Source organism: Serinus canaria, chromosome 8, assembly GCF_022539315.1.
Source record: "Serinus canaria isolate serCan28SL12 chromosome 8, serCan2020, whole genome shotgun sequence".
NCBI lineage: Eukaryota > Metazoa > Chordata > Aves > Passeriformes > Fringillidae > Serinus > Serinus canaria.
The window spans coordinates 27360421-27382534 of record NC_066322.1 but is presented as its reverse complement, the minus strand read 5'-3'; the positions used below and the strand labels follow the sequence as shown (position 1 = coordinate 27382534).

General features: G+C 44.2%; 1 protein-coding gene across 1 annotated transcript in view; it reads left to right on the top strand.

Moving 5' to 3' along the window:
* DNM3 (dynamin 3) overlaps positions 1–22114 on the top strand; it is a 172855-nt gene that overhangs the window by 142918 nt on the left and 7823 nt on the right. Inside the window, exons 17-19 of the mRNA XM_050977156.1 lie at positions 3617–3781; positions 8438–8664; positions 10713–10946. Coding sequence (XP_050833113.1) covers positions 3617–3781; positions 8438–8664; positions 10713–10946 — 626 coding nt within the window. The remainder of the gene's footprint in view (positions 1–3616; positions 3782–8437; positions 8665–10712; positions 10947–22114) is intronic.

Sequence of the window (22114 nt, the reverse complement as noted above, 5' to 3'; positions counted from 1 at the left end):
TTGCACTACATCCCCAGTACCCCACGAAATCATTCCTCTTGTGGCAGAGAGCTCACAATCTTCAGAAGATTGATAACTTTTCTGGTATAAATGATGAAATCCTGTTCCTACTGCAGCCAGCAGTAAAATTCCCACAGACTTCAGTGGTTTGGATTTCACAGGCAGTTTTTAGTCTGCTCTTATAGGACACATTAGTTAATTAATTAGTTAACCCTTAAGACATTCTTAGTACAGAATGTGTGTGAGTGCAGGGAAGGTGGAGAGCAGCAGTGCTGTACCTTGGGTTTCAGTAGCACCTTGTTCTGTAGGGATCACAGAGCAGCTTCAGATAGGTGAGACCACAGCAGAGTGCAAGGGATCAATATTTCAGTCTAAAGTGCAGTGAGCAGAAGGAAAGGATGTCTGGGGGTGGTTGGAGGGGTACATGGAAGCACCCCCCTGGTTCCCACCTTACCTTCTCTCCATCTGTGTTTTTTTCACCTGTTGCTTCTTTGTAGCCTTGGTGTTTCCATCACATACTCTGATTTAGTTTTCCTTTACCTGTTTTTAAGCACTCCAGCTTCTTCCTTAGCTTGCTTTGTTGGAGGTTTACAGAACTCCCTAAAGTAATTGCACTTGCATTCCTTTGAAGTAGTAATATTCCATTCCTGTCAACAATTATAGCAGCATTAAGCAAGAGTCAACTGACTAAAAACCTAGTCCAGATTCATGTCCTGTCACTTAACACTTGGTGTTGGAACTGGTGAGTTCTGGCTTGGGGATGAGGAGCTGAAAGGACTGGGCTGCCTGGGCTGGGAAAGGAGGCATGGAAAGCTGTTTGCACCTTCTTTGTTCTCCCTTCCTGCTCAGCCTGGCCATGCTGGTAGCAGTGGGCAGAGAGCTGGCAGGGTTTGCTCCCGAGCTCTGCTTTGGGTTTATTCCCTGAGCAGGCTTTCACTGCAGGAGCCATGCTGTAAGAAACAGGGACAGGGGCTGAGGGATGACCTGCACTGAAGGTGGGGTCACTGTGAGGCTCACAGAGACAAGAACTGCTGTGAAAGAATGGCCTGGAGGTGACACAGGGCATCCCTGTCACTTGGGATGCCCAGCCTTGCCAGGCACCCTCATTTCTGGCTGCTGCTGTTGGCACAGAGCTGAGGCAGCTGAGCAGAGAAAGGTCTCTAGTGCTTGGAGGGGTCCTGGAGGGCACAGAAACCTGCTGGAAGCAGATTTCCATCTGCATGATGCCATGCAAACAAGATGGTTTCTGGCATGAAAAGCCTTCAATTGAGACACCAAATCATTAGGAATACTATGGCCAGAAGCTTTCATAATAAATTACTGTAAAGTCATGAAAGGGTGATCTTTTTTGATTTCAGAGAAAATAAATCAACAGCATGAAGTCAGCTCTGTTACAGTTTCAAACAAGAGACTATTACCCTTTGCCTGAAAGATCAGAGACAAATTACTATTTTTACTTTACATTCTCTTGATGAGGATAATGATAAACATCTGCCACTTTGCTGCTTAGCCAGTTAGGAATCTTATTGCAATCTGTAATTTAAAGAGTAAAAAAAAAAAAAAATAAAAGGAAAAAAATACATGAGCAAACTGCACTTTATATAGACAGCAAAGAAGAAAAGAAAGAAAAGAGATGTCAAATACAGGGAACTGGGAAGGGGGCATTTTTGGTTTGTAGTTACTTGGCTAAAATCTGCAGATATATGATAGATGTATGGCTTTTTTTATTTCTTTGGTATTTCACAGGGAAAATTACCATTAGTTTTTCTTTAGACATGGAGGCTCAGGAAAATAGTCTTTGCACTGTGACTTTTGGCTACATGCAGTTTATTAACAAAAAGATTGAGGTTTTTAAGGTAGTGTCTACCAATGCTACAGCATTGAAAATCCTGTTTTCATCAGGAGCCCCCTCAGTGTCCTCCACAGTCACAGGATTTTTAGGAAGCACAGCTAATTGTTTTTAAAGATCAGCTACTTTTCCTATAATTCACCCTTACTTTTGAAAGCTCTTTTACAAACACTCAGTTTTGTTTCTAAATGGTACATTGGGTCTTATTTCTTAACAAAACTAGAACTTAACACATCACAAACATTCCATTTCATTTAGCCTGGACTGGCCAAGCTGTAGTTGAAAAGGATACAAGTGCTCTACCTGGCAATGCTGCATGAGCAGAGGCAGACCCTGCACTAGGACCAGGAATCCCTTCCTGGCCCAGTTTCCTGCAGGGAGAAGCCTCTTTGGTGACATGTTTGCATATTTAGCACTAATGGCCTTTCACTGGTGGGTTTGATACTGATCTCAGCTGCTCCAGAAATCTTCAAAGCACCAGCCATGGGCCAATTTTAGCTAAAAGCTCTGTTGTAAATGGGGCTGTACTGGCAGGGCTCTGGCTGATACATAGCTTGTTCTCCTTGTTGGCTTCTTCAGTTTTTGCTAGTGCTTTCTGTTTCTTTGTGTCCCTCATGTCCAAGGCCAGGTTGGATGAGGCACTGAGCAGCCTGCTGTGGTGGGAGGTGTCCCTGCCTGCAAGGGGGGCTGGAACAACAGGAGCTACAAGGCTGGAGCACTTTGGCTGAAGTAAAAAATCTTTTTTGAAGTCAAAAAGCTTCTTCTTTTCCAACCAAAAGCACTTTGTGGTTCTATGATTTTATGCTTCTAGGTACCCACAGAAGCATACTCAGATACTTAGAAACTCAGGTGCTCAGATTTAGATTTTACAGTTCATGCTGTTAATGCTCTGGCTGTTGTTTTCAGGGAGAAGTTTGATATCAGAGTTTGAGGAACGTTGTTCTTTGTACTCTCTGGGTAGAAATTCCATTCTTTTGGTATCTGCAAGCCTCAGACAGCAGTTTGATTTTCACCAAAAGGTTACTGTTTTTCTTTTAGGTTTTCCTATATTTATACAGGCCAGACTGAAGCAAAGTATAGGCCTTTTAGCTTCCAGTTTAAGTTCCTGGTATTTAATTAGGTCAGCTGTTTGCATACAAAGAATTTTTTTTCTATCCAGTGAAAAAGAGACCTCAAATATATAATCCAGCTTTGATCATTGGAAGCAATGATGCTTTTGCTGTTATCTTTTATAAGCCCTTTGTTTATATAGGTGCTATTCACATCTAATAAGTCAGAGACTGAACTGCAAAATTTGTCACAAATAAATCAGCCTTAAATAACAAAGGTGGGTTTAACCCACAGAAGGGTAAAATTTAAAATCCAGACTTATGGTGCTTATTTCTTGCATGGGTCCAGCTGGCTGAATGTGAATGGTAAAAGTTTTGATAATAAGTATTGCAGTAAGTGATGTGAAATAATTTCTTGGTGTGACATTTACCACAGTGCATCTTTGTCTGAAAACTTTCTTTAACATAAAATTACAAATTTGTGTGGAATTACATACATGTGCTTTGTGCAAAAGGTCTCATTTGGCATTAAACTTTAGAGATCCAAATTTCATTATGCTGAACACTGATGTTAAGACAAGACTTCATATTTTAACCTGTGAATAGTCTTTGTATGAGTTATGTTGCTGGATTACTACAGTGTAAGTCCAAGGGTTTTTCCCCCCAATATGTTTCAAGTTTACTTCAATCTAAAAGGCATTTTTTCCCTTCTTTGTAGACTGAAACTGAAGAGAATGGCCAAGCAGATAATTTTTCAATGGACCCCCAGCTGGAAAGACAGGTGGAGACAATTCGAAATCTTGTGGACTCCTACATGTCCATTATTAACAAATGTATCCGAGATCTGATCCCGAAAACAATCATGCACCTCATGATCAATAATGTAAGTAGCAGCCACAGTTCTAAATCAGTTCAATGTGTCTGTCAGATCTCTCACTCTCAAACACACCTCTGGAACACAGCAGCAACAGCAGCTACTAAAGAGAAGAATTAATGTCATACTCGTGGACAAAATCTTCCAATATTCCATAGTACTTGGAAGTTCTGCAGCCTTCTCAAAGGGTGGCACACTGCCTTGAGTGATTATCCCAAATTCCTAAAGAATTCATTTACATCTTAATCAGAACATAAGTTATTATTTAAAGGTAAATCAAGGTGGGGGTGGTTTTGTTTTGGTTTTTATTTGATGTCTTGCTTTTGATATAAAAGGAAGAGGAATTGGGAGCTTGGTGTGGGCAGCCTGTGAGAGCAGTAGAGCAGAGCTGTGCTTCCCTGATTTTCCATCTGCAGGCCTTTGTCAGGGTTCATAAAGCAGTTCTTATTTTGTTTGGGTTTCTTTATATTTTCAGGTTACCATTTTCAAGGAATAAATCTGGAAGCTTTGGACACTGTTGTTTAGATAAGCAGATGTGGTTGGTTGATTTATTTTGTGTGTCTTTCTTAGATCTGAAGATTATGTGGTTAAAAACAGCTTTGAGATTCCATTGTTTTTCCACTGCAGTGGGATCTCAGCCTTCACATCCTGGCAGAGTCATGAATGGACCTTGTTGAAAACTAAGCTTAACATTAGTGCCACTGCTGCCACACAAATTACTGATGGGAGCCACAGCCCCTGCTAGTTCTGAGCAGCACCATTTCTGAGAGGTCATCAAACCAGTCAGGCTTTACTAGTGCAATATGCTGGGAGGCAAATGTGATTAGAAGGTAGCATTTATTTTGACTCAGAGCCACCTCTAGCCTTCATCTGATGGATTTCATTAGCCCTGTGGAATTTGTGTTGCACTTAAGAGTTAGGTGGTTGGACAGGAAATTTCAGTGGGATTTCCTCATACATTTAATCCAAACAGAATTTTTTGCATGAGGGCAAGAGATTTTTCATTAAACTTCATCAGGTTTAGGGGAGTCAGAATGTAAGTAATGCTCTAGTCATGAGTGAGTTTTTACAAAAAACCATGGGAACAATGGAACTGCCTTTTTTTTCTGGAAATCAGCCATGCTCTAGACTTCAGAAGTTGAGTGTGTGTCCTCACTGCTCTTTCCAGATCATTGCTAGCAGCTCAGTGCTTTGACTTAGCCTATCTCCAGTGCCCTTGGAAAGGCTGGGGTTTAGCTTTCATTTCATAAACAGCAGAGCTCAGTGAGCAGTTGCTTTTGAAAGCTTACATTAAATTTTCTGCCACTCACCTCCTCATCTGGAATCGTTTAGGGGTCTCTGAAGTGTGTGCATCCCTCAGAAGTAGATTACTGTGAGATTTTGTGCTTTCACTCTCATCAGCTGTTGGTGACACTGATAAAGCCTGCCAGGCTGGCACACAGCAACCACACACTTAAATATCACCAAGCTTTCAGCTGACCTCATAGTCCCAAGCTGCATTTGGGCTTCCTAGTGAGCTGAGGCCTGCACCTCCATCCTAGAGTTTAAGTCTGTGGCAAAGAACCCAAACATTTTAAAGAACTGTGAAGAGTGACATTAGAAGCATTAATGAATTTCTTTCTGTACAGCATAGGCAGTAAAATACCACATTGAAAACAACAGGTAAAATAGCAATTTTTAAAAATCAGGGCTATTGAAAAGAGAAAGAAATGGTTGAATCAAGAGTGCTGAGCCCTGCCAAAAGGTTGTGCAAAGATCTGGAAAGGAGTGGAGCTGTGATGGAAGGTGGGTCCTGTGAAGTTGTGTGTGTTCCTTGGAGTATTCAGAACTCCAACCCATCCACCAGGAGTTAAGTAAAAACACTTTCCCTCCCCCTTAATCAACATATTCTGTATTTTCTGCTGCCCCATCATGTTGCCTCCAAAACTCTGGAAACAAATCGATCCCAAGGAATTTGTTTCCATGACAATTGCAACCTCCCAAGTTTTCCTAGAACTTCCTTTCCACTTTGTGGGCCCATAAACAAGTACTTAGAATTCAAGGAAAGTATCAGATTCAAACTCAGTGTACAGAAAATAATTACATGCTGTCCCTGAGCATATTTGGGGGCCTAAGCCTAGATTGTTGTGTTCCAAGTGCATCCCTTGTTCTTCCCCTAGGGTGGATGTTGATTACCTTAAAAGAAAATACATTTACCACACAGAACTGCATTGAGTTACCATTACCAATTCAAACATGCCCAAACAAAAAACACATACACAAGTTTGTATTTCATGGTGCCTTGGTATCCTGGATTATACAAGAGGGGTGGTCTTAAGAGTAGTCAGTGTATGCTCCATAAACAGTGCTGATAGTGATCTCAGCTGTGGAGAAAAACTCCAGAGGACTTGTTCCTGCCAGACTGCAGATCCAGGAATGGGTTGTGTTTGCATTTGAGGCAGTGCCATGTGTTGTCTTCCCACTGAGGAAGTTCCAAGCCCACCCTGCCCCATTTCAGAGTGCCAGGGCAGATTTGGGGCACTGGCATTTGGATGCTTGCTATGGGTTCAGCTTTGACTCAAGGCCTGATATCTGTGAAGGAAAATATTTTAAACCATTCCTGTGAGTCTGCTTTCCAGAAAGGAGCAAACATGAGTAAGCATCACTTTTCCCTCCATTTCCAAGCTGGAGAAAGTGGCTCTGGTGGGAGATCTTCCTCTGTCTAGTACAGTGCAGGAGGGCAGGAGGCTGATCCAAGATCCATCCTTAGCACAGCAGTCTTCCCTTTCCAGAGGAGTTCAGAGGAATCCTCTACCAGTGACAGACAGGGACCTCTCATGATAATTGTCACAGACTGATTTTTTTCAAACAGATATTTGTGGTTTAACAATGCCTTTACAATCAGCTCTGGCCTTAATCTAATTTTAGCACTTCTTTTTTTGAAGTGATGCCATTAAAATGCTCATTTCATTGAGGAGAATGTGATGCTGTTTAACTGTGATATCTGTTTTTAATGTGGAGTTTTTGGCAATCACAAGGAAAGTAGTGTACTCTGGCTCTTGATCAGTACCATCTACTGGAAAACAGCATGAAACTCATGGAAAAATTTTGCAGGCTTTGCTAAGAATTTGTGCATCTCCTGTCATACGTGAATGGGAAATGACAGCCAAGCCCAGGCAATATGGTTTTGTTTCCCTCTGAGCTCTGTCCTGGCTGCCTGCTCATTGCTGGTGACCAGAAAGGGTCCCTTGGCTGCACTGGCTCACTGCTCTCACTGACCTTGTCTAAACACAAACATTGCCTTAGTCTCACTGTCAGGCTTTAAATCACAAAACTAGCACAGACCCATGTGCAAATGGAGCTCAGGTTTATGTAATCAGAATCCTGGGAATGTATTATCATCAGTATCTCCAGCTCCAAAAAGCTTTATGGAGCAAAGCACCAGATGAGAAATAGATCAGAACAGCAACAAGTCTCAAATGCAAGGATTTAGTAGGTCAGCAGTTGGTCTATTTACCACAGTCTTATTTAATCAGAGTACCTCTAGCTTTTTATGTCTCTTAATGTGGCCCAGGTTTCCATAACCAGGGCAGGCATAGCAGGAAATCAATATAGTAAATTAGATTACTTGGAGAGTTCTCCCTTCAGTTTGAATGTGTGTGGATGGTTTATTCAGAATCTGACAGACTTGCTGGAAATGATGCTGTCTACAGTAGGGTGAATTGTTCCTAAGAAAGTAATTGACAGGTATGTCATAAAGCCTGAAAATTCCCATTCCCTGGGGAATTTATATCTGTTGGTACTGCCATTTATTTCTCAGTCAGCCCTTTAGAAACGGCCCAAAATGCCAGCTGGCTCTTGGGAGCTGTTGGGAAATGAAGCGTAAGCAGAGGTGGCACCTCAGAGATACAGAATTGCAGCAGAACTGGTGTAAGGTAGTAAGTGATTCAATCACCGGCTTCCCTTGATCTCCCCTATATTTGTTCAGCATTGTATTTTCTGTAGAGATTTCTGTTTACTTCTTTGGTGGTTTGGATTATTTTCCTTTCTGTCTGATTGTGAAAAACGCCAATCACTTGTTTTTAAAATTTTAAAAGTTAATAGTAATAAAATGGTTATAAAAATAGCAGTATAATTAGAGGAATAAAAATTTGGACAATTTGGATTAGGACAATACAAGACAATAAAAACAAAGAGTTACAGACATCCAGGTACCTCTTTCTGGGCAACATAAACCTGAAGAAGGATCCACATTAACAGAGGATTAACCCTTAAAAGCAACAGCCTGATGCATATTCATACACCTCATCCATGATGCATCAATTCCATTCAAACACAGGATTCTGTCTGGGCAGTGTCAGCTTCTTCCTCTGAATCCTGACGGCATCTTCAGGGCTGAGCCAGGCAGGAAGAAGTTCATTTCTGATAATGGAGCAACAAATTCTCTTTCTCTGAAAGATTTGGGTGTCCTGTGTGAGGACTCAGTGGGAGTCCTCTCTTTAAAAAAAAAAATCTTACATAGCATAGTTTCTATTTTAACATTTTGTTATAACCTAAAACTACATTTAACACACTACTTAAGAAAATGAATACAGCATCACTTTCTAACATTACACATATAATATTCATTTGAATATTTGTAAAAAGCCAATCATAAAATACACATTTTTCACACTGATGAAACAGGTAAAAGAATTTATCAACGCAGAGCTGCTGGCTCACCTGTATTCTTCTGAGGACCAGAACACTCTGATGGAGGAGTCGGCGGAGCAGGCGCAGCGGCGGGACGAGACCCTGCGCATGTACCAGGCGCTGAAGGAGGCACTGGCCATCATCGGGGACATCAGCACCAGCACCGTGTCCACCCCTGCTCCCCCACCTGTGGATGACTCCTGGCTTCAGCAGACACGCAGGTGAGCAGCCTCACAGCCTCACAGCTGGACTGCCATGGCATCCAGGACAGGCACATGTGCTCTATTCCATTCTTCCTCTGCCCTGCTGAGATCTGTCCAGCAGGTTGGGTTGTGGCACAGTCCCTGCCCTTGGGGTGGTGTTGGCTTTTTGTACTAAGAACTAAGTGTACCTTATTTACAATAATTTCCCAATACCTATCACCTATGTTAGACAGTCTGTTTCTGCTCTAAACCAGTCCAGAAGTGTCACCATCACAGCAGAAGATGGAGGGCAAGAAGAAGAAGGAGGACAGGACACGCCCAGATTCCTTCATCTTGCCTCTTGAACCCCCATTCTAAATCCCCAAAATTCTACTTTTCCACCCTGTGACAAATTCACTGTCATTCTACTCAAACTCTTGTGCCTTGTAACTCTTCACACAAAGTTGGTAATTGTTTCCATGGGCTAAAATCAAAGGCACAGGTGGCTTTGACTCCGTGCCAAGGTCTCTGAGCCCCCTGCCAGGGTCTCGAGTCACCCAGGGCAGCCAGAGGAATGTCCTGGGTTCTGACACTATACTATACTCAAAAATGCAGAAAAAATACTTACTAAATGCTAAAAAAAAAAAAAAAAAATTAAAACTCATTACTCTTTACAGAGTCCTGGCACAACTTGGCCCTAACTGGCCAATAAGCCAAAACAACTCACACCAGAGTCCAGTCGAGCAATCACCTTAAATAAACAATCTCCAAACACATTCTACATAAGTGCAACACAAAAAAACAAATGAAATAAGAATTGTTTTTCTTTTCTCTGAAGCCTCTCTCTACCTTTCAGCTTCCCAGGAGAAAAACCCTAGGTGAAAAAATCATGTTCAAAAAATCTAAATGCCACAGTGGTCAGCCTGACTGCCTGGGACACTGCCACGGTCTTTGTTTCTTTTTGTTTAAGGTTGGGATTAAATATGTGAGATGGTATTTTTTTGTTTGGATGTTTATTAGTTTTTGTCTCTATTGCAGTTTTATAAACCGTGAGTTCTACAGCACTTCAGTCTAACAAACTAAAAATGGAGTGGTATTTCTTTTTCTACAAGGCTTTTTAAGGGCAAACTGTCTAATTAAGAAATCACACTTAAATTATTTTTACTTTTAACTTAACAACTAACTACTCGTGGCCTGTAATGCAGACTTTTTTTTTTAAATTACACAATACTACTGAAACTTATGAAGAAGAAGGAGAAGATTCTGTCTTTAAACTTCTATCTTGTCTTATATATATTACTATATTCTAAAACTTTAAACTCTGAGTTTTCCACCATGTGATATTACACACTTCTATTCAAACCACATGCCCAGAACCCCACTTCTATCATTCAATTTTGGAAGCTTTCTCCACAGCCCCAGGTCAAATGTAGTGTTCTCTTGGGGATCAGTGCCTGTCAGCACAGAAAATCTAAAATTCTCAGTAACCAGGGTTCCAACAAGATCAGGAGCTCCCTTCCTGCCTGTATTTTGGGAAGATGCTCCTCCAGGTCTTAATGACATCTGTGAGGAAAATCAAAACATTTTCCCATATATAATATGGGAATATGTTTATATATGGGTATATAAATATACCCACCTGTTCTGTGGGTATGTTTTATGTGAGCAGCAGATAGGATATTTGCCTTGTAGAAGACCATCCAGTGGTCTTACAGCTTCTCTGATGCTTCAAACAGCAGCTGCTTCTATCACCCCAGTTGTGTATCCACTTGGCCTCTTTTGCAAGCTGTTAAAAGAATTCAGCATGTCAGGCTCCATGTCCTAGAAATTCCACTTAACGCAACATTATTAGGACTTGAATAATAAAATCCATTTTATTCACCTCTTTGCTTGTATGCTGTCAGTGGGAAACACGTGAGTCTTAATTGTATGTGATCCTCTGACAGTGACAGCAAAGGAAAATGCCAATAAAAAACATCTGCCATAAGTTTTAACTTTTGTTTAAAGTAAAATACAATACATCAAAGAAAACCCAAAACCCACACCCCTGCCTTACTGAGCTTTTAAAATCTCTGATATTTCACCAGATCACCTCCTCCAAGTCCTTCAACTCCGAGGAGACCTACCTTGAACAATCCCCCCACCAGACCTTTATCTGGCCGAGGACCTGCTCCTGCCATCCCCTCTCCAGGCCCCCAGTCGGGGGCTCCCCCAGTCCCGTTCCGGCCGGGAGCTCTGCCTCCATTTCCCAGTGCTGAAGCCCATGGAGGACCCCCCCAGGTTCCCTCTCGTCCCAGCCGGGCTCCTCCCAGCGTGCCAAGGTAAGAGGGCTGGTGTTCCTGGGGGTGCCATGGTTCTCTCCCCCTGGCACCACAGACAGACTCTGCACTGCTCCCTGGGTGGGAAGGCGAGCGCTGCTGCTGACAAAGGCTTGTAGCAAAGCAAAACCAGGCATTCCCTGCAGTCAAAGGTGTTTGATGGAACCTCTTTTTACCACATACCTTGTTTGAAAAGATAGGAAGATTGTTTCATTTAAAAAAATTATAGTCAGTCACTTGGAAGACCCTGATTTGCTCACATTAAGAACCCCAGTTCTGGTTGTGTTGTACCTCATAAGGGCTTAGAGAGAGAGAGAGAAGTCACCTACCCCCAGGAGGAGAGGGGCAGGGGTACAGCTCCTCATTTCTGCCCTTCTGAACCCTCACCAGAGGAAACAAGGGCTCTCCTGGGAGAGAAAAGAGAAATTCTTGTAGAACCAGTGGAACAAACTGGTAGGAGTCTGATTGTTGTCCTGCAAAGGCAGTAATTTCCAGCCAGTTGGAAACAGTTCCTAGTTGTTTGACAGAGTACATCATATGGTACCAAGCAATTACTTAAGGAACAAGATTTTCTTCAGTGCATTATTTCCTGTCCTTCTCAGGGCTTTGCATTTATCAGGACCTTTTAAAGTAGCTTTGCATATTGTATAATTTTCTATGGCATTGACTGCTTTTTTATATGTTATATGTATAGAATGTCCTTAATGTTTATTTTCACAATGATGTAATACACTTAATCACTTATATATATATATATATATATATATATATATACGCATATATTAAAACCTCTGATTCTGAGGGATTCATTAACTTTCTAAATTATGAGAGGCGTGGGCAGATAAGGCAATGTTGGAACAAAGGGGTTTCTCCATTTTTGATAAATTAGCTGTTACATTGAAAGTACTCACAGTTTGGGAAAAAAAAAAGAGCCCAGCTAAATAGGAACCAAAATAAAATGTGCACATTTTCAATTTTAAAAATGGTAATTGAGAAGAGAAGCTTTGGAGAAGAATTTTCTTTTAAATAGGTGAGATCTGTCATAGTTGTCAGTAACTTAAATTTGAGGCTCAGTGTTTCTAATATAATTACCCTTTATAATAGAAAGCATAAATAAATGAGGTATATCAAAGGAATGAAGTATTTTTATATATTTGCTATGAAAAGGGCGTTGTTGCATCAATGCCCAGCCATGAAACACTCTTTCACCTTAGTGGATATCCTGTAGCTTGCAGCAGGGACCACTGGGGAGAAACCTGGAATTGCCTTTCCAAACTTTGTGCTGGAAGGGAGGAACCCAAGGACCATGGGAGAGCCTGGGGCTGAGCCAAAGGGAGCCGGCCCTGCTGCTTCCTCTGTGCCATCAGAGGCCACCTCAGTGGGCTGCAGGGCTGAGGTGCAGTTGTGCCAGCTGTGCCACCCGAGAGAACCATGGCTCCCGTCCCCTGCCCTGCCCAGCAGCGCGTCTCCTTCCCCTGCCTGCCCTTGTTGTGCATGGACGCTGCTTTCCCAGGGTGCCCTGCCAAGAGCATGTCTGCTGATCATCTTCTTCATGCCAGAGGGCTAGGTGGGATGGAGACCAGGAAGGAATTTTCTAGCACGCAAAAGACACATGGGTAAGCAGCCTGGGAACGCCTCCGTTCGGGACCGCCACTGGTGGCATGAAAAGCAGTGGCGGATAAAGGAGGTCAGTGATTTTCAAATACTGTAGCTGGATACAGAATCGAATGTGAGACTGCCTGACATTTTTGTGGAAAAAAATAATCTGCAATACACATCTTCTGGACTAGATCCTAGTTCTCTCTTTTAGAGCCTCAGACAGAAAAGATCTCAATTGCTAAAGAATGAAGGAAGGGTTTGCCATTCTGCTGAAACTTCAGGTTTCTTCTGCTGACTGAAGTGCGAGGGAGGAAATCCCAGGGAAGGGGCTGCAGGGGAAATCACCTGAGGGGGACACTGTGGCCAGCTCCTGTGCCTATTCAATGTTTCTTTTGAGCCCTGGAATTTCAGCTACGCTTGGTCTGGTTTTAATAACAGCCTTTGCAGGATCATATGAAATTGACTCAGAAAATGGGTCTGAGATATTAAAAGGGGGAAGAAAGAATTTTGAGGAAGAGTTCTTGTGGAAACTTGAGCTTTTTCTGTGACTTATTTTTGAACTGGGGCGCTGTGCTCTGACTGTTCCACCACCATTTTCTGCAGTGATTCCTTGAAGTGTTGGGATCTCTCTTATCTAGGGAAATAGTTTAGCTTCCTGAGAAGAAAGTCGTATTTTTAAAGTTTATCTTACTTTCCAAAGGAGCTTTTTGTTGCAGCCCCTGTCCTTGTCACATGGAGCTGAAAATCCTGACAGGCTGAAGAAATACAAAGTTTCCATTTTCTCCTGTTCTGCCTTAAACTAAAAAGATCCTTTTCAGGGGTAGGACTTGGACTGTCCTTGTCTAGTGAGCAGATTAGCACACGTTTGATGTGGACAATTTGGCACCTTACCGTGAGATACAGCCCATCTTTGAAAACAGAATTTTTTTTCTTCTACTTTATTAAGATTTATCAAAGGAATTGTACAGAAATGGTGAGCTCTCAGCATTCTCTCACTGTTCCTCCCTTAATGTACAGGGAAAGGAAAAGAGTTAGGAGAGCAGGAAATAATTTTCTTCCCTGCTTCGCTCTGATTCTAAAGCTGGTTTGGGTTATGTGCTCTGAATATTTCTGTAAGGAAACAGAAACTATTTGCATGATGCATGCCTCTTTTAATTAATCCCACTTGAGGTGGGTGGATCTCTCCCAGCAAAGCCTGGGAGTAAAGGCCCCTGGCTTTAAGGGCTTGATGCCAAAGCATATATGATTTGTGAAATATTCCCCACTGCCAGAATCTGGATTATTCCCCCTCTCTCTTAAAAGGCTTCAGTAGTATTTTGAAAGAAAATGCAGCTGTGTGCTTGCTTAGGCAGGCCCTAGAAGCACTTCAGCTCACCCTGATGTGTGTTTGCCTGCCTGTGTGGAAAGCCTGATCTTGACCAATTTAAGTTCTGCTGTGGATGCCTGATTTTAGCTTTTAAACGTCCTGAATGGGAATCTCAGCTTTGCCACAAGGAAAACAATTGAATTGGAAATGTTTTTTGTCTTGGCAGCAGAGCCCGTGGCGTTTGTGGGGGTGGAAGGGTGCTGCCCTTTCTGCCTGTGTCCTGCTACTGAGGATTCACCAGGGCTTTCCCAACAAAGCCCTGGTTTGGAACCAGCAGATGGTTCCTGACTTTGTCACTGAGGCAAAGGTGACCCCACAGGAGGTGAAACCCTGGAGCATGTGTGTCACCCTCAGGCAGGCTGGGGCTGCTCCCCAGGGGCTGGGGCTGGTCTTTACATGTGAGGCAAGTGGTGGGGAGAAAATTCACATTGTGCTGCTCACACACTATCCCTGCAATTTACTTCCACCCACAACCAGCCAGCAGGGAAGGGCTGGTGGCAGCTCTGCAGCTCCCCTTTGTTATGCCACCAAGGCTAATTCCATCACCTGCTGTGTTGGTAGCTAATCTACCTTGTAAGCCACCATTACATATTTCTGCCAAACTGGCAGGAAAAGATACTTTTACCTGACAGTAACTGCAATTAGAAATTTTCAGACAAAGTCAGGAGGAGTGCAGAAAGCATTACTGCCTGACGTCTCCCAGCCCACAGGCTCCCACTCAACTCTTTAGTTGCCAAATATCAACCATTCAAAAAGTTTTCTCTGATGGATTTTTATGGATTAGAGTTCTTTGAAAAGATTTAATGAAATGTCTAACCCTGTGCATTGAATGATAAGGAGATTTTGTGCAAAAATTGCACATGATCCTCTGAATAAAATCTTACATAGTGCATAGGCATATAAGGCCAGAAGGGTTATCCTGCCTGAGCCTGGGAATCTTCTTTCTCTTGAAAGTTTGACCTTGCAGCTTTAAAAGCTTACTACTGTATTTTTAATGGAATATAAATTGTAATCAAATAGTTGTTGCACCAAAGTCTTCTGGCAGGATGAGTGAGAGCCCACCTTAGAGTGTTTGCATGCTGACTGGGATGATCTTAAACTGAACACCCAAGTAGGAGAGCACAGCTCTGTCCTCTTTGAATGGATCTTTGGCAGAAGTTATAGTCAAAAAGTATAATCTGCAATTAGGATTGTTTCATGCAAGCAAAGAGACAAAAGTGTTACATGGACAGAATTCAAATTCCTGCTGAACCTCAGGAGAAAAGAAAGCCAAAGAATAATTTAATTTAATTCTGCATCTCATGTCTGTGATCAAAAGAATATACAGCTACATGGGCAAAGCCAGAGGCCCTCCCAGGGGGGACATTGCCCTTCTGTAGTCAGTATGTTTCCAACTCTGCCTGTCTGAAGACCCCAAAATCACAAGACTTAGGAGAATATCAGTTATTATTTCTGTGACTTCTGCCCAGAGGGAAGACAGAAGACAGCCCTATGTAATTTGTTACCAGTCTAATGTACATTTCTTGTTGAAATGCACACCCAGTAATATGTTACTTCTGCTGCTGGCTGTTTTGAGTAGCAGCAGACTCCATTTATTTTCTCTTATCTCTTAGAAAGAAGCTCTGCATTTTCCCTTCCTCCACTGGGTCCTCTTTCACTATTTTCCCTTTTTTTCTCAGCCTTTCCCTCTCTGTCCCTTTCTTGACCATCCTGTTTGCTTCCTCTTTCACCTCCTCATTTCACTTGGTTTCCTGCCTGGTACATTTGTCTCCTTTCCCTATGTATTCCTTCCTTTCCTTCTCACCATCTTGTCTTGGTTTCCTTCCAAATTATCCCTTCCCAGCCACCTTGTTAAGCTGTCCCCTTGAAATTCTGTCTTTTAGAGTTCTTCAGACAGTTTTCAAGCTGTAGAATGCAATATTTGGCAATCTTTCTTAACAGCAGCCTGGTGGCAGTGGCTATGACACCCATGAGAAACATGAGCTCCTCTGCTTGGGGCAGTCACACTGCCAGGTGCAAACCTGGGCTCATCTTGCAACTCTGGTCATGGGATAGAATCAAACAATAGAATCACAGAGTCCTTTGGTTTAAAAGGGACCTTTAAAGGTCATCTAGTCCAACCCCTCTGCAATGATCAGGGACAGCAGAAGCACTGAAAGAAGGAGCATTCTGCATGAGGATAAGTATTGGAGGGCTTGGCCAGAAAGCAGGTCCCAGCAGGTTGTAAAAACATGTAAAATGTCACAATCCAGCAAGTCTGGCAGTTCCATTGTAATTCTGCAGTACTGATCTTATGAGAGATTTGGAATGGCATTTGCACAGAACTGATTCTTCAGCTGCCTGAGCTGTAATGTCATGAGTGATACAGGAGAGTCTTCACTTCTGCTCCAGGATCTTCAGTGACTGCTGCCCCTAAAAGGATGGCTCTGTTTTAGACTGGCAGTAGGATTTTGTTACTGCCTTCCTTTATATTCCTCTCCCCGAGATGACTGTCCTAAAGACTGAGGAAAACCAAGTCCATGGGATGCCAGACATTACAGCCTGGGTACCAGATTTGCTGCCACTGACTCTTAACCTCTCTCAGCATCTCCCTCCATCAGCCAGAGACAGGCTATCCATATCTTCAGTGGCCCAGGAATTTTCTGATAGGCAGTTCACTGTGGCAATTAACAAAAGTATCTGAAGAATCACTTGTTCTGCATAGGGTTGAGGTTTGATCTATCTACTGGACCTCAGGTAGCTGTAATCATCTTGAGTATTGTTCCTGAGCTACTTGTTCCTGCCTTATTCAACAAAAAATTGTTTTAAAACAAAGTGACATTCAACTAGGACTGTTGCAAGTCACTTTAAAAGTTCAGCAAAGAGGATCTGGCAGTGAAATGGCTTTTCATTACTCTTAGTGTAGACCAGAGCTATGTGATAGGAAAGGGTAAGTAAAAGAGAAGCAAGAGGGGAGAAGCCAGAAAAGCATCAAAAGAAGTGGTTCTGGAATAAAGATGATGTTGCAAGTGCAGTCCTCAAACATAGTAGGAGTGTCAGCTGATGCACTGAATGAATTTCAGCAAAAATTTGAGTTTGATTTGGTTTTGGTTCTTTTTTTTCTTCCTTACCATCTTCTCTCTCAAGGGACTATTAGTAGAAGGAAGTGGTTTTATTTTTAACATCCCTCTACTTGAAGAAAGTAGAGTCAAGCAACACCAGTTGTTTGACAGAAATACAGGAACCTGAAGATGTGTTTTGTGCCAAGAACTGATTTAGTTTCATAATGAAGTGGTTTAATAACATTGCCATGAAGACATTGCAGGATTAGAGTGATGGTGTTGAGCAGGGAATTCCTGCCTTGTCTGAGAGAGTGGGCGAATAGCAGTGCCTTTCTAGGCTGCCTTATGCTAGAGGAGAAAACATCTGAGAGTAAACAGAGAGAAACAGGGATGATTTGAACTTCCTGCACCTGCAGGCATCTTGAAAGGCTGTCTTGAAACTCTCCTGTCCCCCGCGAGCTGTGTTGGATCAGTAGATGAGGGCACTCCATGGCTCCACTAACCACAGTGCTAATCCCATTAGTTGGCATCATGGACAAGAAGAGGTGCAACTCCAGCTGGAGGTGACAACCAGGACATTTTCTCCCCTTCTTGTACCAAGGTAAGTAAAGAGGAGAGAGGCAACAAGGCAGAGGAAGGTCAGAGCTGAGTAGGAAGGAAGAACAGAGATGTGTTCAAAAGGGGTACACAGTTCATACTGATGGCAAACAGTGCAGCTCACACAGGGCAGTGCATGGGTCCTGAGCTGCTGTGAAAAGATCAGATGTTCTTCCTGCTGATTTTGTGGCCCTTCTGTTGTCATCTTCCATGCACAGAACAGCATTCTGAACATTCCCACTCAGCACTCCTAACTTTCTCTTCTTCACGGCCAGTTGTGACCCTCTGCACCATCCCAGCCTAAGGTTTCTGAAAGGCTGGGACAGAATTCCAAAGATGCACTGCACACTTGCTTACTTGAGTTGTTCTCTGCTGAAGGGCAAACAAGAACACACAGTTTCTTAAGAATAATACTCTGGCTCAGTCGCTCCGTTGAATTAATTTTGTGTTTATTCAAGCTGAGCTTTTCATATGACACATTAATTCCCTAAAATGACTAATTTGAAAATGCAGTGTTCACATAAACAGACAATATATTTGTATGTGTGTGTGATGGACATTGATTTATTATAGTCATATAGAAAACATAGCTTGGGTTGTAGATAATAAATTATTCTGCTGGAACATCGTATTTTGGACCACATTGCCTCTGAAAGGAGTATCTGTATTAAGTTAAATCACACACAGTGGAACCTCACTAACCCTAGTGCTTTCAAACAGTGAAAGCCTTTGAATTCATGGAGATTTATACTGCTGCAGTGTAGTGGTGGCCAGTGGAAGGACACATTCTTCCCTTTCGCTCTTTTTTTTTTTTCTTTCAATTCAAAGAAATAGCTATCTGATAAAACAGCATAATCTAATAACCTTAACTTGCTTATACTGAACAAAAAAAATCTTCCACTGAGAGAGCACTGTGCAGAGGGGTCATTTGCAGTTTTGGGGTTCAGCTGTAGGGACAGCTGAGACAGTCCCTGGCAGTACAGTCTGAGCACACCCTCTGTGCTTTATAGAGCCTGAGTTCAGCTGGAGAATTGCTTCAGAACTAGCAGCCCCCCTCAAAAGCTGTGCTCTGTGTCTGAGGGCTTCCCTTCCTGACCTGCCTGACCATAGTGATCCTGTGGGCAATGCTTAATTACAGACAGTTTGTGTTTAACAAAATGACATTTTCCCGTACAGAAACAAATCTGAGCAATTTTCACTCTCTTGACCATTCCACTAAGGGCTAAGGGACCATCTCAGGCAGATATCCCCCAGCTCCTTTCAGTTTTCATCACCACTCTGTGCAGTTTCCCATATCCCCTGCAATCACCATCTCCTCCTGATCCCTGTCTGTGATTCCTGTTTTACTCCTCCTAATGTCATCATTTTTCTGCTTTTCCTGCTTTGTTATGACCTGTGTCATCAGGACCAAGTGCCTTTCCTCACCCTGGCTTTCCCACTTCCACTCCTGAGCTGATGTTTGGGAGACTCTGCAGTAGCCAGAGTTTAGGCCTGCACAGACTGAAGACTAATTAGGTCTACAAACCATGTCTTGCCTCTGTTTTTCAAGCATAATGGGTACAGTACTTCCACTTCTGGTTTGGATTGTCCTCCAGATCCTGAGGCTGATGGAGGTTGAGAGATGCCATATAAAAGTTAGGTTGATACAAGAACCAGTAAGAATAGAGGGTGTAGGTCTCTCAGGATTTCACTGAAACAGAGAAAACCAGAGAAACAGTACAAAAATAAAATCAGTCAAAGCATTATAACTTTCTCAGGACCAAGCTACTTAGTTCTCTAAATAATCACCCAAACAGGAAACCAGATTTATTCCTCACCTGCAGTAAGTCACTGCACTCTTACCATATGCCTAACATTCCAGGTTTGTTCTGTCACCTAAAACAAATTTGCCTGCAGTCAGTCTTAAAGCTGCTTAGAGATTTGAAGTATTTTCTTGTTAAATTCTACAAAGACGATGTCACGTATCGGGGTACTCCGAGAGGGCTGCGTTATAGGGAAACCAAGATGATGGAAAAGGGAGAGAATAATGGGCTTCTGTTCACAGCTTCAGATCCATAGGATGTATCGTAAAATAGTCCTGTGCATGCCTTCCACAAGTGTTCTCTGGCGGTCACAAGCATGCAAGAACGTCAACTATAAGTGGAAATGAAAGCCTTTTATTTCGAAGTCCTCTGGCTGTGCTGTGAGAAGCCATCTTCGAGCGGGGCCTCCCATGGTAATTACAGCCATGCTTTACTGAAAGCACATTTTGTGCACTCCGTGTGGGGAGCGATAGGACTTCTCAAAAGGCAAAGGCTCGAAGAACTCCCATGTGTTTCTGATCTAATTTTAAGTCTAGACTTGCTTTATTTAGTTTCTTTTGCTCGGCATTTGCCTAGCTAAAGCTTTTAGGAGTTCTTTTAAAACTGGAAACATGGGGGGGGGGCAGGGGGTGCTGCTAAGGATAAAAATAAATGTAAAAACTTTTCCTTTTTTAAAAATTTTTTGCACGGGGGTAAGAGCTCCCCTCCGGTTCAAAACCCCACTGAGCTCTTCAAAGGAGAAGTCTCTGCAGCAACATCAGGGAGTTATTAAATACATACTTAGTCCACAATTTTCATTGGTAAATTCTTTATGTCTGCCTAATGTGTGCTAGTTAGAAGAACTGATTCTTTTTGCAGACTCGTTTACTCAACCCCGGGGGGACCTATGATCTCCTGCCCCTTTAGCACTAACTTTTACAAACAGTTAAAAAAAAAAAAGGCAGAAAAACAAATAAAAAAAATAAAAACAACCCCAAAGACAAGAGAGTGAGTTAAACGGGCCAGGCAGCGGGACACGGCCCGAAAAGGCAGCTGAAATGTTGGCGAGAACAGCCGAACGCGTTTCCCGCAGCAGCGCCGCTTCCCTCGGAGCTTTCTCCGGGGCCGGGGCCGCCCCGCAGGCTCCGCTCAGCGGGCGCTGCCCGGCCGCGATAACCGGGAGAGACCCGGCCCGCGCCGTCTGCGCCGCTGCCATCCGCTGGCCTCAGACTAAACACTGACCTGGGCTTAGTCACATATTTGCTCACTGGGATGGCAGCTAGCGGGAGCAGGGCTGCGGGGGAGGCTGCTCTTGCCGCTTTCCTCCGGCCGGGCCGCGGGCAGGCTGCAGCTCCCCCTGCCGCTCCGCAGGCCCCGCTCCCCGGCCTGCCCGCGGGCCGCGGCTCCCGTGCGGGGCCTTGGCTCGGGGGCCATGGTGCCGAGCCCACGCTCGGCTTCCTCAGGGCTGTGCTCTGAGGCTGCCCCGGAGCTGGTTGCTGGCTCTGTTGTCTCTAGGAGGTCCAGGCTCCTGCAGCGTTCCCGGGGCTCCCAGACACTGCTCCCGCGGTGAATAAGCCAGCGAGAGACAAGGGACACGGCCTCGCCTCTTGTTTTTGGGGTTGAGATTTCTGTTAGGGGGTGAAAAAAGGTCTGTATTCTACTCCCAGTGTAGAAATGGTCACAGAATGATTTGTGACCTTCCCTACGCAGGAAAGTCTAGGGCGGGCGACTTCAGGGCTTGTTCTTTCTTTCACTCGCACTCGAGCTCCCGCTGGTGCCGGTCGATCCCGTGTGCCCGTGGCAAAGGAAGGGAGGGGCTGTGCCCCAGGCTGAGCCCCTGTGCTGTGCCCAGGGCTCGGGAGCGCGGTGCCTCTTCCTGCACTGCTGAAGGTATCCCGGGAGACTGTCCGCGGCAGGGCTGCAGGGACATGCTGCTGCTGCAGCCCCTTCCCCAGCGCTGCCTTTCCCAAACATTGCCCCTCCTCTAGGAGGCCCTGCGGGCGGAGGTCCTGCTGCCCCAGTTTGTGCGGAGGGTTAAGGAGCTGGAGGTGCACAGGAGGCAGGCAGCGCCCTTGAGGGGCTGGAGCTGAGGGAGGCTCTGCCTGCTCCTCACAGATGTGCTGCCCATGCCCACCGGGAGGACACACGGGTGTTTGTGTCACCGCATCCCAGACACACGTGGGAGCACCCACAGACAGGTCCGAGCATCCACAGACGGGTCAGAGCACCCACAGACAGGTCAGAGCACCCACAGACGGGTCAGAGCATTCACAGATGGGTCAGAGCATCCACAGATGAGTCAGAGCACCCACAGATGGGTCAGAGCATCCACAGATGGGTCAGGGCACCCACAGATGGGTCAGAGCATTCACAGACGGGTCAGGGCACCCACAGATGGGTCAGAGCATTCACAGACGGGTCAGGGCACCCACAGATGGGTCAGAGCATTCACAGACGGGTCAGGGCACCCACAGACGGGTCAGAGCACCCACAGATGGGTCAGAGCTCCCTGCTCTGAGCACTCCTGTCTGTTGGGCAGTGACACAGGGACAAGGATGGGTGGCTCAGCAGCAGCTCCTCATCAGAGCATCCCCTTGGAGAATCAGCTTGTCCTGAAGCACTTGGCACTCTGCAGTGGGAAAGAGCTAATGGGGAGTTCTTCCCTTCAGGTCTGCACTGGGCTTGAGTGGAAATTCAAAGTAGCGGCCAGGGTGCAGAAACAGCGCTGGTTCAAGGGGAAACAGGGCTTGGGCCTGATGGTGGTTCAGGTTTGGTTTGACTGATTAT